General features: G+C 42.0%; 1 protein-coding gene across 1 annotated transcript in view; it reads left to right on the forward strand.

Annotated features, from left to right (window-relative positions):
- The window catches only part of PRKAR2A (protein kinase cAMP-dependent type II regulatory subunit alpha), an 89689-nt gene that overhangs the window by 55586 nt on the left and 17260 nt on the right, over window positions 1-16843 (forward strand). The window contains exons 3-4 of the mRNA XM_035106818.2: window positions 9012-9064; window positions 10638-10721. Of these exons, the coding sequence (XP_034962709.1) occupies window positions 9012-9064; window positions 10638-10721 (137 nt within the window). The remainder of the gene's footprint in view (window positions 1-9011; window positions 9065-10637; window positions 10722-16843) is intronic.

The following is a 16843-nucleotide window of genomic DNA, read 5'->3' on the forward strand; positions in this document are numbered from 1 at the left end:
TTTATGGAACTGAACAACTCGGGTGCTTCAGAACGCACCTTCTGTTGCCAGGCCCTTGCAGGGCCAGACACAGGCCCGGGCCAGGTAGATAATGTGGCCCTGTTTTTAACCCTTTTGTTACTTTTTTCGTTTTACTGATTGTGAATATGCTGACCGAGGCCCCCTTTAAATCCGGAGGCCCGCACCAAGTGGCCCATATGGCCCACCTCCTTCTGTCTGTGCCTGTCTGTTGCTACGGGGCTGTGGGGCTTCGCTATTTGACCCCTCCCCGGTCGGGATTTTTAAAGTAGTTCTCTGGGTCCCAGGGCACATCATCACCCCCAATCCTTAATCTAAATATATAGAAATGTTCACGATGCGTGTGCAGGGGCCAATGTATGGAGATACAGGGGGGAGGGGACAACACTCCCCAGGGACAACAGAGGGAAGGGTATCCTACCGAAACACAGGGATGAGCCGGGGTGGAGGGAGGAGGGGCAGGATACGTCATGGATCGGGACAGGGTGGGGTGGGGATCACAGGAAAGAACCACAGCAACGCATGGCCGGGTCAGCTAGTGTACAAATATTTAAATACAGAGGGGGGAAAGCAGACCTGATCTCCTATACTGGGGTTAAAAAGTGTCTTCAAAACTAAATCACCTCAAGGCGCATGAAATCTCTGAAGCAGTAACCTTTTTATGTGAAAGTGCTAGGTAGGTTCTGCTTTGTGGGAATCTTCTTAACCTAAAACTTGAAGACTCAAAGTGGTGTGGGCATGAGGCATTGCCACAAGTGATGTAACAGAAGGTGTGCAATAAGGTCAATGCCATTTGCATAGATTCTACTTGGAGTTGTATCCAACTAAATCATTGTATGCATGGAAAAACTTGCATGAACAGATCAGAATTCCTCCCACCTGTGCACCGTCTGCACCATATCCAAATCTTTGGAGAATTGGGGGAATGCCCAGAGCAGATTTGGGAGGTGTGCAGGGGAAGGAAAGTGGGGGGGGGGGAGTTCTGTAGCACTTCTGGAATATAGCTGCCAAGTCTCCCGCTGAAAAATGCGGGATCAGCAGCGGCGTGGCACCGGAAGCCTCTTCTACGCATGTCTGGACATGCGTAGAAGCAGCTTCTGGTGCCGCTCTGCCCGATTTCCGGTGCCCAGGCATGGGCAGAGCAGCACCCGAAATGGAGCCTCCCTGGCAGGTAGGAAATCCGGGGATTTCCGGGATTTTTTTCTATTCGGAATAACAGCGGGAAACTGATTAAAATCCGGGGGTTTCCCGCGAAAAACGGGAGACTTGGCAGCTATGTTCTGGAAGTCACTCGGTTCACACATGTTTTAGTTGGATAAAACCAAATATTTTCAGTAGCAGTGGGTGCATTGGAGAGAGATGTGATTGCACGTGTTTCCCTTTGAGAAAATAAAGCTGAGTGCTGAGGAGAATATGACAGTTTTGTAAGAGAAGCATTTCATTGATGTCAAGATGTCCTGATGCTGCACGATTATTTATTTTATTTAGTAGACAAACTGTTGTGTTGAAAGAGTCTAAGGCTGCAGTATAGGTGTAGGGGTTTCATTGCACATTTCCCCCCTTAAAAATAACACTTAAATTCTGCAGTAAAAGTACACCATTTTAAGAATGGGTGGTAAAATAAATACTGTATCCAAGCATGGGTGTAGCCAGGATTAATGTTGGGGGGGTCAGGTTTCATGTTGCAGGGGAGGGGCAGAACCTCAGTTAAGTATTTTTATCGATTTACTTGATTTAGGGGGCCTGGCTCCCCCCCCTGCTATGCCCATGTATCCAAGCCTTATGGGTAGCTGTCAGGGTGCTTTATCTGACTGCAAGCGTGACAGGTTAGTGAGAGGAATAAAAGGTAAAGGTAAAGGGACCCCTGACCATTAGGTCCAGTCGTGACCGACTCTGGGGTTGCGCGCTCATCTCGCATGATTGGCCGAGGGAGCCGGCGTATAGCTTCCAGGTCATGTGGCCAGCATGACAAAGCCGCTTCTGGCAAACCAGAGCAGCACATGGAAACGCCGTTTACCTTCCCACTGTAGCGGTTCCTATTTATCTACTTGCATTTTGACGTGCTTTCGAACTGCTAGGTTGGCAGGAGCTGGGACCAAGCAACAGGAGCTCACCCCGTCACAGGGATTCGAACGGCCGACCTTCTGATTAGCAAGCCCTAGGCTCAGTGGTTTAACCAAAGCGCCACCTGGGTCCCGTAGTGAGAGGAATAGGACTTGCCTTTTCCAGCTTTCATTCAGTCTAGAAACAATGGTGAGCAATGACTTTGCTTTCAGCCTCAACTGAATGTGCTGTGCTATACTGAGTCTTTTCTCTCTCTGTGTCCCCATGGAGAGCCAAGCAAGACTTTGTGCTATACTACTACTGTATGTCCTTAATGTCGTATTCAACACTCTGCTTTTTCTGCAACATCATATATATTACCAAAAATAATAATCCAAAGATGAGAGGTTCTAAGTGTAGGCTCAGAATACTTTGCTTGGAAACATATTGATGAAATATGCAATCTGCAACCCGTTTGATCCTGCAATTTGCAGGGTCACATTAACACCAGCTTTTTATTCCACCTGTTATCAGCATCTCTGAATCACCAGACTCTGGTGATGCTTTTCAATTTGGAAGTTTTTGAAATACTTCCCTGGGAGTGGGGAAAGCTGTTGAAGGAAGAACCCAATGAAAATGATCTGAGTATAATGAAAATTTAAAATATTGACCGGAATGATTTAAAAGCTTCATTTCATTGCTCATAAAATTATAATTATGTTGACTGTAAAGATACTTAGGAGTGTGTTTCCAATTATGGGTGGAAAATAACTATTGTAGAGCTTGGGGGAAAACATTTTGTCTTAAAGGCTACACAAGGGAATTAAAAGATTAAATGCAGTGAAAAGGGTTGGAGTTTGAGGCTGTGCAGCTTTAATCATGCTACTGCTGGCTTGACTTTAGTAGTGCTGTAATATCTTAGTATCTCATGTCTCATAGACTGGTGACACAATCAGGGTCTTCATAAAGAGTACCACCACCCCGCTTAATTTCCATATGTGACTTAAATGGATGATTTTCGACACCAAGGGAATTAAGCTGAGACACCATTTTGGTGGGCAATTCCAGAGGAGGTCTCATTATTCCCATGGTTGACCAAACAGAAATCCCGTATGCTTAATAACATGTAAGTCTAGTTCTGGATCATATACGGTAGCACATCAGATGCTTGGGCTTATTTTGACCAAGACATGCCAGCAGTAGGACAAACGGGGAACGAGTGCACTTTTGAGTAGCATACTGCTTGTTGACATTACACCATACTTTGTTTTTAACTGTGGTTTATTGTGATGTGTGAACTTGCCCAGTGTATTCAGCAGGTCAGTGTACAATAACCAATTCCTTACTATTCTGCCGTACTGGTGAGGTAGAATTACAAAAATATGGCTGTTGAACATGTCACTTTGAATGCATAGCAGTTTGTGGGCATATGTTCTGGAACCCAGATTTATTGTTGTTTGATCATGTGAACTGACTTCAAACCTGATATCAATGGTTGGTAACAATAATGGTTGGTAATAATAACCATAGCTGTAATACTGATAATGTAATCTTGCATGAGTTACCAATGCAAGCAACAGAGAAGGAATAGTCCTCCAAGCTTTATTTTCATGTAACCAACTAGAGATATGACAAATAGGAACTCACAACTGAAGCTCAAGAACATTAATCTCCATATCATTAAGGGCACAGGTAAAGGTACCCCTGACTGTTAGGGCCAGTCGTGGATGACTCTGGGGTTGCGGTGCTCATCTCGTTTTACTGGCTGAGGGAGCCGGTGTTTGTCTGCAGACAGCTTCCGGGTCATGTGGCCAGCATGACTAAGCCGCTTCTGGCAAACCAGAGCATCACATGGAAACGCCGTTTACCTTCCCGCCGGAGTGGTACCTATTTATCTACTTGCACTTCAATGTGTTTTCGAACTGCTAGGTTGGCAGGAGCAGGGACCAAACAACGGGTGCTCACCCCATCGCAGGGATTCGAACCGCCGACCTTCTGATCGGCAAACCCTGGACACTGTGGTTTAGACCGCAGTGTCTCTCACGTCCCTTCCTCCATATAATTAATTCCCCTCAGTTCTTGAACTCATTTACCACAGCTGTCACGCGAGCAATAGTGTAAAGTACTGGCAAGGACCAATTAACATGCGTCAGAATGATGCCCGATTGCGTGCACAGCGCTGAACCTGGAAGTGACATGAAAGCATCGCTAAACGTGTCACTAAAAGAGTGTAAACCGGGTGTGGTGTGCTTATATGTGCTTCACCCATGCATGCAGGGGGCTGGGAACAGAGCCCCCCCCAATGGTCATTGTAGTTCAGTTCAGACCTTGTTGTATCATATAGGAAGACTATAAAGAAAGCAAAATACAGTAGTAACTCATTTCTGAGTGGGGGAGTACTCTTTTGTTTCATTTATTGTGTAACCACTGTAAAGGAGATTTTAAACCCTTGTTCCACTTTTTAATGTGTTTCTCTCTAGATGAGGATAATGCTGCTTCTGTCTAGCATTCTGTGTCTTTCCTTCACTCAAATACAAAGTAAAATGTGGAAAGTATTTCTACAAGAGAAGATGCTGTGACTTTTTGTCTAAGACAGTGGTTCCCAGGGGTCCACGAGCTATGCCAGAGGGGTCTGCAAGATGCTATTAGAATAAAAAATATATTAAATATATTTCGTATGATAACAGATTTTTTGTTTTGGCCGCTTCCTGCATGAGCAGAGTCTAGCACAAAACTAGAATTAGATAGAGGCAGTAGTTCTGCTGTATGCCGTTGGTGGTGCTTTACAAACACTACTGTTTTGCAAAGAGGCAGCGCGCACGTTCTACTAACGCTCACCTCCCCAAGATGCTTTGCGCGCGTCGGCTTCATTTGTGCGCTACTGCGCAGGTACCCTGTCTTCTCCATTCCCCTCCCTCCTCCCTGGCGCGCGCTGCCTCTTTGCAAAACAGTAGTGTTTGTAAACAAAGCGTTGTTTTTCGCGGAAGCTACAGTTCGTGTAGTTAAAAATGGACCGTTGGTTAAAAAGTGGTTCGTTAAAACGACAAAGGCCTACAGATGAAGAGGTTTCAAGTTTGGAACCTAATATTTCAGAAATAATGGACTCAAAGGACAGATTTAACTCATTAAGAACTGAAAATTAAAACTAACTGTATACTGATGGAGTACTCTTTTGTAACTGTAAAAAACGTATAAATATAAAATATAAAAAGACTCTTAATTTGGCTCTCATTTTTTAATTTTAGGATTAAGAATTAATGGGGGTCCTTGTCACAATAGCGGCTCGATGAGGGGTCCTCGAGAAAATTTTGTTGGGAACCCCTGGTCTAAGAGCACTTTTATCTCAAATCCTGCCTGACATTATATATAAAACAGCACATTTCCATCTATTTGAATTTTGCTTAATTGTGGGGGGGGGGGGAGCAGAAAAAAGAAGACATGATATTTGTAGTGCTGTTCATCTCAGCTTTCTGTTTGTTAATGTTAGAATGAGTTGTGTTAATTCCTGAATGAATGCTTGACTAGCAGAGTGACAATGCTTTACTTACACAGTGCTTTTTCTCTGTAGGAGAGTACAAATAAGTATCTCAACTAATGCTGCATTTATGCATAACATGGCTAGGAAACTGCATAAACCTTTGATCTCCAGTGACTTGCAGGCTTCTGGGGTTTCTTTCAGATTTTATAAAAGGCTTTCTTTTCTCTCTCTGCCCAGGTTTCTTCACTTCAATAAGCTGGGCAATGTGCCAAGTTTTGTATTGCCAGACTAGTGAATAAAGTACAAATGAGCGTCTATGTAAAATTCTTAATGGTGTAGACTCCAGCAAAACATAAACAGAAGTGGGACAAAGTAAGGTTAAAACAATGCTGATTCTTAATCTTTTGCTGTTCTTAGGCTTCTTTACTTTCACTATGTAAGCGGACTCCAAAAAAAGGCAAGAATATATTGGTTTGAAAGCAACTATACTTATAAAAGAGAAGGGGGAAAAAGACCAGAAACATCTTGTCCTTGCAGGATAATTGAGTGTATACTTTGTTGTGCTGCTTTTAATTGTATACTGACCTGAGTGTTGCTATAGAAAGGTGAGAAGGGAACAAATTATAAATAAAGTTGAGGGCGCTTTTCAGGTCAGTCCAACAATACCTGCCTTTCTGGATCCAACCAATGAGCCATCTAGGTCAGCACTGTCTCTTGGAGTAGCTAGCTGTGTGCTCCTGGGAAACACACAGCATGGTATAGTGATAAGAATCCTGTGTCAATTTGTCTTCAGCAACTGGTAATTGGAGGTATACCGCCTTAAAATACCGAACAGCACCTTTAGCTGTCATGTTTAAATATCTATTCAGACAAATCCACAGAGGACATACCTAATCTTTTTTTAAAGCTGTCTAAGCTAGTGATTACTATGGCACCTTGCAGCAGTACATTCCACATAATGTGTTGAATGAATAAATTGTTTGGGCAAGAACCTTCTCCTGATCAATTTCACTGAATGACTTGAGCACACCGTAATATAGTCTCTTGAAAGAATATCCGCTGTCAATACTGGTGATAATTTCTTTTTATAAATCTTTATGGTTCTTGCTTAGGGCTGCATGGAGCCTTTCACTGTCTCCAGGACTTTTAAAAATTATGTGAATGGTTTCAGGCTGAGTGGTAGGGCAGTTAAACTTCACTTGCTGCATATCAGCTCATTCAAAATGACCTTACAACTGGTTCTTGCATAGGAGAACCCCCCACCCTTCAGACGTGTTCTCCTTAGTCTTGCAAACAAAGCAAAGTAGAAGTTACAGATTCATCTTTTAATGCAGCCTTAATTAAAGTTCAGATCTGAACAAGGAACTAATGGGATTGGCTTGGCTCCAAACACATACCGGTAGATTCCAGCTAGAAGGGAGGAACTAGCAGGTGAATCTCTTTCAAGAGAACAAAACGCCAGACTTTATGGTAAAATGAATTGCAGGATGGCAAGGAAGGAAGGACTCAACACCATTCCAACCTTCCCATGTGATCTCAATTCTCTCAGCTGTTTGTAACTGTAGGGTAAGAAAAGATGCATTTCTCCTAATTGTAGTTTGAGATTCTACTACAGTAGCATTTCAGGGTAGGTGTACTTGTTTTTGGTACTGAGAATTCACACACTGAGAGTTACACCTTGTGACTATTATGCGATGAATGCTTTGGGGGGCAATTTTAGGGACAAAAGAAAGGGTGTGTGACTGTTATGTGGTGGCGACCATTATGCAGTGAAATATGGTATATATTGCTTTTCAGATGGACCCCACAAACCTGTTTACATATTTTTTTTAGAATAAGCAAGGAGAGATAAAATTAAATAGAAAAAGACAACTGTTTTGTTTGAAGCTGTAACAGCTTCCAGTCTGTGCAAACATTCTGGATTCCTAGATGAAATTATCCCCCCCCCTGCGGTTTTGGGGTGCGCACAGCGGGAGTAGAGTGGGAGGAAAGCCCTGTTGCGCTAGCGGAAGTTCTTGCACAGGCCTTCTACAGACAGGGCTGGTTGGGTGAATTGAGCACAACGTCATGTTCATTAAGTTGACTAGATCTACTCTGAGTAGGATTGGCATTGGATGAAACCCATCAGGTGGCATTCAATGCTAGTCCTACTCAGACCAGACCCATTGAAGTTAATGCTGGCATCCGTCTGTTTCGTGAGACAATGGAAGGGTGTGCCTAAGGGGGCTAAAGTCAAACGTTTGGAGAGTTACAGCCCTTGGCTTTGTTTGTAGAGAATGATATGGGATTTAGTTGACTACAGCCCAATGTTTGCAGACAGCAACACCAATTTTTAAAATGATAAACTCTCAAATTTATATTCAAAATAGTTGGGAACAACATTTAATTTCTCTGAATACAATTTTTTTTTAAAAAAAAATATATTTTATTAATTTTCCAATTAAAACCAATTATATCACATTCATTATTTCAAATTATACACATATATATATCAATCAATACAAATTTGAGTTGTTTTTCTGTTTCAATATAATGGTAATATAGTAGAATAAAATGACCCTTCAAAGTTGAAAATGACTGTTCTAAGTCTTTGGAAGATTTTAGGGGATACATGGATTACTAATTTGTGTTCAGAGTTGGTTATTCCCTTCCCTAGGAGCTTTATGCTGCACTAGAAAATGAGGAAGCATTGACTTAATGTATCCTGTTCAAGTAATTTTTCTGCACATGACTTAACTTTAGTTATACAATTTATTTGCTTCTTTTAATATAGATTGGATTGATGAAATCTTACATGCTTCAGTTTAAATATTTAGTTTCACAGTATACGGTACCCTTATTCTTTCTGGATAGCAAATACAGATCCACAATATCATTTTGTTAGTATTGGTGGTTATATTGATGCAGAGTGTACCCATCCATGTTCAGTGAGGATGAAGTCCCCCCCCCTCTTAAAGCAGGATTTTTGTAATCTCTAGTTCCTTTCCCCTTTAAGCAGGGCTAGTTAATAAGGCCCACCGGCAATCCTGCTAACCAAAGATTTAATCATGATACGTAGTTCTAAGCCCAGTTGTCATATGGGGACAGTATAGGACAGTGCAAGTGTAACCCTGAGCAATAGTATCTGCTTCCACCCAAAGAAATGTTGTGACCTCTTCATCCACAGACAGGAAAGTATGTCCCACTTTCCATGCAGCCTCTGCTTCCTGCACTGCTTTCCTATTCTCCAAACAGCACCATTAGTCTGGACCCTTTCCCTTTATTTTTTGGATTTTAACTATTGTACCATTCAGTCCCACAGCATTTTAAATCTCTTCATAGATCTCCAGCATCTATATCACTTAATGAAACAATTCTATATAGACCAAATCCCAATTTTCTGTAACATTCATTGCAGTAATCTGTGTTTGCACACTTCCTGTGTTTGTAACTTCTGGCTGTTTTTTTAAAAAACATTTTCTTCTCTTTCAAGTCTGTGCAGAAGCATTCAACCCAGATGAAGAAGAGGAAGACACAGAACCAAGGGTAAAGTAGAATGAACAAACCGTATCTGATTTTTGCACAGATTAATGGGACAGATACTGTTGCAATAAGCAGTTCTGCGTGTGCTACCTGCCTTCCTTATAACATGGATCTGTGGTTTTACAAAGTGAAGTCATAAGTGATGCAGCAACACTTTGTTCTGTAGGGCATTGCAGCTGTGTTACAGATTGAACAGCAAAGGGTTTTCACAATTATACTTGAAAGCCTTTCATCTGTGAGACTTTGATAATACTACTTGTGGTAGCATGTAAAAATTAGTAAAATTGATACACAGATTTCCTCACATCTCTTCAATGCCTCTTCGTAGAAGTGGGATGCTTTACTTTTTCAAGAATTTGACTAATAGTAGGAGATACCTATCCCCCCCACCCTACCCCCTAAAAACCTCCCAGCATTATTCCACATGCTGTAAAAAGCAGAAACATTTGTTTTATACCATTTTTTAAAGTATGGATAGGCTTGTTTGGGATTTCAGATGCAGTTATTTTTAGAGAATGCTCAATATTACTTAACAAACTGTTCATACTCTCACACATTTGTATCTTTCATGGGATAAGTCCATATTTTCAAATAGGGAAAATGTCTCTAGAGCAGGCATCCCCAAACTGCGGCCCTCCAGATGTTTTGGCCTACAACTCCCATGATCCCTAGCTAACAGGACCAGTGGTCGGGGAAGATGGGAATCGTAGTCCAAAACATCTGGAGGGCCGAAGTTTGGGGATGCCTGCTCTAGAGCAAATATAGTTACACTTGTAAACAAGCATGCTTTTTCACTCATTTTCTCAAGTTATTTAAAGTTTTTTTTAAAATGAATAACAAACTAGATAGCAATGGGAAAAATTGCTCCTTAGCACAGGTATTTTCAGGGTAAAGGTAAAGGGACCCCTGACCACTGGGTCCAGTCATGACCGACTCTGGGGTTGCGGTGCTCATCTCATGTTATTGGCCGAGGGAGCCGGCGTACAGCTTCCAGGTCATGTGGCCAGCATGACAAAGCCGCTTCTGGCAAACCAGAGCAGCACACGGAAACACCGTTTACCTTCCCGCTGTAGCGGTACCTATTTATCTACTTGCACTTCGTGTTTTCGAACTGCTAGGTTGGCAGGAGATGGGACCGAGCAATGGGAGCTCACCCCGTTGCGGGGATTCGAACCGCCGACCTTCTGATCGGCAAGCCCTAGGCTCAGAGCATGAAATTTACTGAGGTGCACTTAATGGTATCCATTTAATCATTGGATACCAAACAGAGATGTTTGTGTGAACAGAAATACAGTTCTACTTGTACAAGGGAACCCTGCCAGATTCTCCCATTTTACTTATTCCAGAAGGTCCTTTGACACTTGGATGAGTTTGGGTTTTTTTTTTGGTAGGGGTGGTAGTCCACATGTTTGTATTGGGAAACCCTGTTCCACACGTGGAATTTCCACACATCCATCTATCGATCCAATTTGATACCTATTTCTGTACACATGTTTGAATTTGAAGTAAGATGGTATATTCTAAATTTAAGCTGGGTTATTCTCCTGTAATTCTTTCCCTTTGTTATGTTTTGCAGATAGTACATCCCAAAACAGATGAGCAGAGATGCAGATTGCAAGAAGCATGTAAAGATATCCTCATCTTCAAAAATCTAGATCAGGTAGCATTGCTTTTGTTGTGTTTACTACTTTTATTTGATGCCTTATCATGTTAGTTCTTTGCAACATAATCATTGTCGACTCAGAGGTTCACCTTGTTCTTCCTCCTCAAGAGCAGCATATTCACAAGAATTCTTGTACCTTTGTCGTTAGGTGAGTGACCTTGGCAATAGCGATAGCCTAGTGATCCATGTTGGTCCCACTTGGGGAAGTACCTGCCTCAGCCACCTCAGTGTTTTTTTTTTCTTGCTGTATTAAGCCTTGTGCATTCTGTTGCCTTGTCTACTGTCAGTATTTGAAAGGAGGAGTGCATAGCTGGTGTTGTGGAAAGCTGGACCTTTCCACAGTAACTCCAAATGCCTCTGCTCACTTACTTTGGTATGAACTGCTACCCCCGAGCCCAGCTCAGACTCTCACTGAAGGTCACTATCAGTCCTTCCTTGGCAAGTGAGATTGGGAAGAGGAAGAATCACTTTTCAGGCATTGTTCATTCTATTGTTGCTGCTAGAAACTTGTACTTTCATTTGGTAGAAGTTGCTGTACTATAAAATTGGTTTATTACTTATTCCACAAAACATGGCACAGTGGAGCCTTTTCAGCCATCTATCAGCAGCATTGCCAATGGTCTTTTTTTGCTGTAATTTCAAGCTACAGTGGTACCTCTGGTTGCAAACTTAATTCGTTCTGGAGGTCCGTTCCTAACCTGAAACCGTTCTTAACCTGAGATACCACTTTAGCTAATGGGGCCTCCCGCTCCCGCCTCGTGATTTCTATTCTCATCTTGGGGCAAAGTTCTTAAACTGAGGTACTTCTGGGTTAGCGGAGTCTGTAACCCAAAGTGCTTGTAACTCGAGGTGTTTGTAACCCGAAGTACCACTGTACTGCCAGTTACCCTAAACATTAAACTCTAAGGCAGGGGTGGCCAACTTCTAAGAAACTGCGATCTATTCAAAGAGTTAAAAACTGGCAGCGATCTACCCTGTTGAGCTTTTTTTTTAGGAAGGAAAGCCCTGTTTTGGGGGGTTCAGGTAAAAATTGTTGAGCTTCTTTTGGAGGAAAGTGATATTGGAAGGAAAGCCCTGTTTTTGGTGGTTAAGGTCATTTTAGGGGTGCAAGGCAAAGGTGCTGAGTTTTTTTTAGGGGAGCCAAAGTTTTTTAGCTTCTTTGGGGGGAGCCACTGATCTACCGGTGATCTACCACAGACATCCCACGATCTACCGGTAGATCACGATCTACCTGTTGGACATGCCTGCTCTAAGGTTTAGCAAACTACTCAAAAGCTGTTACAGACCAAAACTCTGTTATTCTTTTTGACATTTTTAAATAGTTGGTCTGCTAGCAGGAAGTAACCACTCTGGTGTTGCAGTCTTACGAGGTATTGTCCACGAATCTGTAAGAAAACCTTTGAAAACGATCCTCTGGCTTTAACCTGACAATGCAGAGAATCAGCCTGAATCAACTAATGTTAACTGCTTTTCTCTTACCCATCAAATGCAGTATTTTTTTTTAAGTCTTCTGTTAGCATATGGATGTTAATGCTTTTCCACTTACAGCAGAAGTGGGAAATTTTGGCCCTGTAGATATTTACTGAACTACAACTCCCATCATTCCTTGCAGGCATGGCCAATGGTCAGGGATGATGGGAGTAACAGCTCAGCAACATCTGGAGAGTGAAAGATCCCCCACAACTGCTATAGATTACTGTAGTTAGAAAAAGAAAGAAAGAAAGAAAGAGACAGAAAGAAAGAAAGAAAGAAAGAAAGAAAGAAAGAAAGAAAGAAAGAAAGAAAGAAGTTTACTCAGAAGTAAGCCCCTTGAGTCCAGTACACTTAATACATAGAACTTCAGCCTTAGACCAAGTATATGAGAACATGGCCCCTTGTCCCTTCCAATTCTACAACTCTATAATTTTATGCCAGATCAGACCAAAGGTCTATTTAGTCCATCTTACTCTTGCCCACAGTTGCCCACAAAGTGGACTTGTAGGTGCCATGCTGCCTCACAGCATAGTGGTTCCATGGCTAACATTAGTTGGTTCAATCTTTGGGGCCAATTTCACATTTTGTGAAAGTGAATTTCTTAAATTATGCACTGTCTTTTGTTTTATGTCTTGAGCCTACTGCTAATTAATTCCACTGGAAGTTCTAGTTTATGGCAGAGGGAGAAATATTCTCTTTCTACTTTCTGAACACTAAGTTTGTCATTGGTAGGAGCTTTCGTGTGCATGCACACCACAAAAGATCATACCAATGACAAACTTAGTTGGTCTCTAAGGTGCTACTGGAAGGAATTTTTTTATTTTTGTTTCGACTACGTCAGACCAACACGGCTACCTACCTGTAACTAGAATTTCTGAACACTGTCATCTAAGGGAATTTACAAATATTGAATATAAATTAACTAAGGAACTCCCAGAGTTTTTAATGGGTAGGGTAATGGGACACTAATTGAAAAGAATAAAAAAGCAAATCAATCCTTAGGTTAAAGCACTCCAATCAAATGACCAAATTACTATGCAAACCAGCTAATTTTTGCTAGTCAATTACTGATGCATTATACTGTCACAAAACATTTTTTGGGTTGGCTTTCTGGAGAAAATATTTCCTACTCTGCACACATCAGGCAACCAAAGAAGGATATTTATGCCTAGGATAAACAGTGAACAAAGCTGAAGCTCTTGCAAAGCGTTGATGCTCATCCAGTGCATCTACTAACAAATAACCTTAAAAGGCATCAGGAAAGTGATGTTTATGGTAGTATTTAAGTTGTCATTTGTAGTAGTGTCTTCAGTGACATAAATAAGAAAAGGAAAGAGTTGAAGTAGCTGTTTTAAATGTTTTTAAAGGATTTATGATATGTTCTTCCCTAGTATTCTCTTCCTGTTTTCTCTGCCTGGGAGAGCGATTTTGACATATCCCTCTTTCTTCATTCTGAGAATGATAGAGAGATGAAGAGATTCTCCCCCTGTGCTCTCAGTGATGCACCACAGGCTACCAAAAAAAAGGCTGTTCTACAATACCAGTGATTTTCCATCAGTGCCATAACACTCAAATATATATAAAACCCAACATTTGCTTTTCTCTGTTACATGGGGACCCACTTTGGGCAATTCAGATTTTTCGCAACATCCTGACAGTCCTTGAAGAGAGTGCAAGGAAGCTATGAGTGCAGTCAGTATAAAACCTAATACTTGGGCAGGTTATGAAAGGTTGGCCTGTGCTACTTATAGAGGCAGTCCAGGATCAGCAAGTGTCAGTGAGCAGTGAAAGGTTAGAATTCAGTAAGGTAGCAAACCCTTCTGTAGGTATTCTTTGGAATGGTGCAGTGATACAAGGCGAAAACATAGTTTCCTGTTTCAAGGTTAGCATGCCATGACAGCTTTTTTTTCTGTTTCACCATTCCAAAATGAAGAATCCAGGTGGCATCTGTTTATCTCTCTGTCATTTTGTGCAAACACAAGAGTTCAATCTGCTCTTAATTGCCATTTATATTTGGATAATATATTGCCCTGGCATTACTGCTTATACAGCAATTCAGTCTTGGTCTAGGATGTTCTTCACCATTTCTTGCAACTCTGTTCTTTGATGAGAAAAATGATTGTCATTCTAGCTTCAACTTTGTGAAACAGCTTTTTAACCTAACTGGAACAAGCTGTCTTTGAATTAAATAGCCTTAATTGTACTGAACTTCTTATAAGTGTAGCCATAATTTCAAGGTTATTCATAAATTACATGTGACTGCTCTTTATTCATTAAATTCTAACAAGGGGAATTCACAGTCAGGTGTTTGCAGAAGTGAGGCTGAGCGAAGGGAGACAAGTTAGCTGTCACCAGAGGCTGTATTTATGGTGCTGTCAGATTTCTTCTCCCTTCCTGAGCAGCAGAATGCCTGAGTGGTAGTTTTGCTGGGAGAAGGAACAAGAAATAGTATTGCCTGGGGCACACTCCTTCACCTGTTGAAAATGTTGGGGCTGATGTGTCTTTGCAAGTCTTCATCATGGAGGTCAGAAACCAAACCAAGTGTACTGGTGGTTGGAACAAGCCTGGTAGCACCTACCCAAGCTGTTCCATAATTTAGGAGTGCCATATTATTGAGTTTTTTTTTTCAAAACCGCAAAGAAATTGGATGTTTTAGAGCTATTTATGAGGAATTTTGGAAAAAATGACACTGCTGACAGTGGTTGCAATATGTCCAGACATTTAGCCGATTTCCGCCCGGACACTGCTTTCGATTGCAGTATTCCAGGTCTGTCCAGGAAATTCCAGACGTATGGCAACTCTACATAATTAAGCAGTCCCGCTAGTTAGCTGAGAATATGAATGTGTACTCTAGAGAGTCCCACAAAAGCTGTGGCCAGATTGGGATTTAGGTTTGGAACTGCCTGGTGGTCAATAGGCAACATTGCAAGCTTGTAAAAATAAAGAATTCAAACAGGAAGCTGCTGTCTTAGCTCCTCCCCGCAACCTTTGGTTTTTTACTTTGTGTCGCAGAAAGCGGTTGTTTCTTCCTGAAACTTTTGTTATTTTTTTCAGGCTGGCTATTTTCTTCTTTCTTCTACCTCTTGTTGAATTTCTCTCTGTTTAGCCTCATTCTTGGTTCTTCTCAGCACTCCTTCCAGCGCTCTGGTCTTTTCCCACTCATTTTTAAAGGCCAATTCAGTTGTTGGTTTCCTTATCTACAAGCTCTTCAGACTCTTTATTGCATTTTTGCTGCTTTTAGTTAGCCTCCTTCCCAACCCTGCTTCCAGCCTTTTTCTTAGTACAGTTAAGGCTTTTCAAACCACTAGACCTTAGCTCAGCGGGGGGCTAGCCAGTTTCTCTGCATTTTTTGCTAATGATCAAGACACTGAAGAAATCTGCACGTTCCTGTGAGGAACAAATTGCAGCAGCAGAATTACAGCCCATAAAGGAACTAGACATGGTTACAGCTAGCTCTGCTTGTACTCAAGTTTTGGCTCTAGCTGCCACCCAGTAGCAGTATTTACCACTTTCAGCTCAGTTATGGCAGATCTTCCTGGTTTGGCAGCCTCTCCTTCTCCCTCTTGGGGTGGGGGGTCAGATCAGGTCCTTCTGCAATTATTAGGGGGATGACTTTACCTCTGCTTTGGTTTAGGAGCACTCACAAGGCAAAGAGAGGTGGGCAACATAATCTATTCCTGGTGAAGGAGAGCATGCAGTTCACCAGTTAGATCACTTAACAGGAAAGCTCTTCCTCAGCTGAACTCAGAGGAGTTTCCTCATTCCCTGGAAACCTCTCTGAGTCAAGGTGTTCATGCAGTTTGGCCTAACATGAATCAAATGTTTCAACATAATTACATAACTATCAAGAAGCAGTCTCTGCTTCAGAATACAGCATTATTAATTCCTGAATTTCATCCAGAGCTACTGCAGCACCTTAAGGAGGCTCTACTAGTTGATCTAGCTACAGAAGTACAGTCATACTGTACCTCGGTTTAAGCACGCTTCAGTTTGAGTACTTTCAGTTTAAGTACTCCACGGACCGGTCTGGAACGGATTAATCCACTTTCCATTACTTTCAATGGGAAAATTCGCTTCAGGTTAAGTACGCTTCAGGTTAACTACAGACTTCCGGAACCAATTATGTACTTAAACCGAGGTACCACTGTAGTTTTGTCCTCAGTATCCTCTTAATCTCCAAATCTTCTTCATCAACAATCTTTATCTGCTGCCCCTACTCCTCCCTCCAGCTCCAACAGGCAGTCTAGAACAGCCCGGACACTGAGATCCAGCGCCGAGAGCCTTCTGGCGGTTCCCTCACTGCGAGAAGCAAAGCTACAGGGAACCAGGCAGAGGGCCTTCTTGGTAGTGGCGCCCGCCCTGTGGTCCGCCCTTCCATCAGAGGTCAGGGAGATGAACAACTCCCTGACATTTAGAAAACACCTAAAGACAGCCCTGTTTAGGGAAGTTTTTAACCTTTGATATTTTAATGTATTTTTGTATTTGTTGGAAGCCGCCCAGAGTGGCGGGGGAAACCCAGCCAGATGGGCGGGGTATGTATAAATAAATAAATAAATAAATGAACGTGACTTTCACACAGGGCTCCTCACTTCCAACCCAGAATTTCTGCAGATCCTGCACTTCAGGATATGGGAACACAGTGTCTG

This window comes from Zootoca vivipara, chromosome 2 (genome assembly GCF_963506605.1).
Source record: "Zootoca vivipara chromosome 2, rZooViv1.1, whole genome shotgun sequence".
NCBI classification, from domain to species: Eukaryota; Metazoa; Chordata; class Lepidosauria; order Squamata; family Lacertidae; genus Zootoca; species Zootoca vivipara.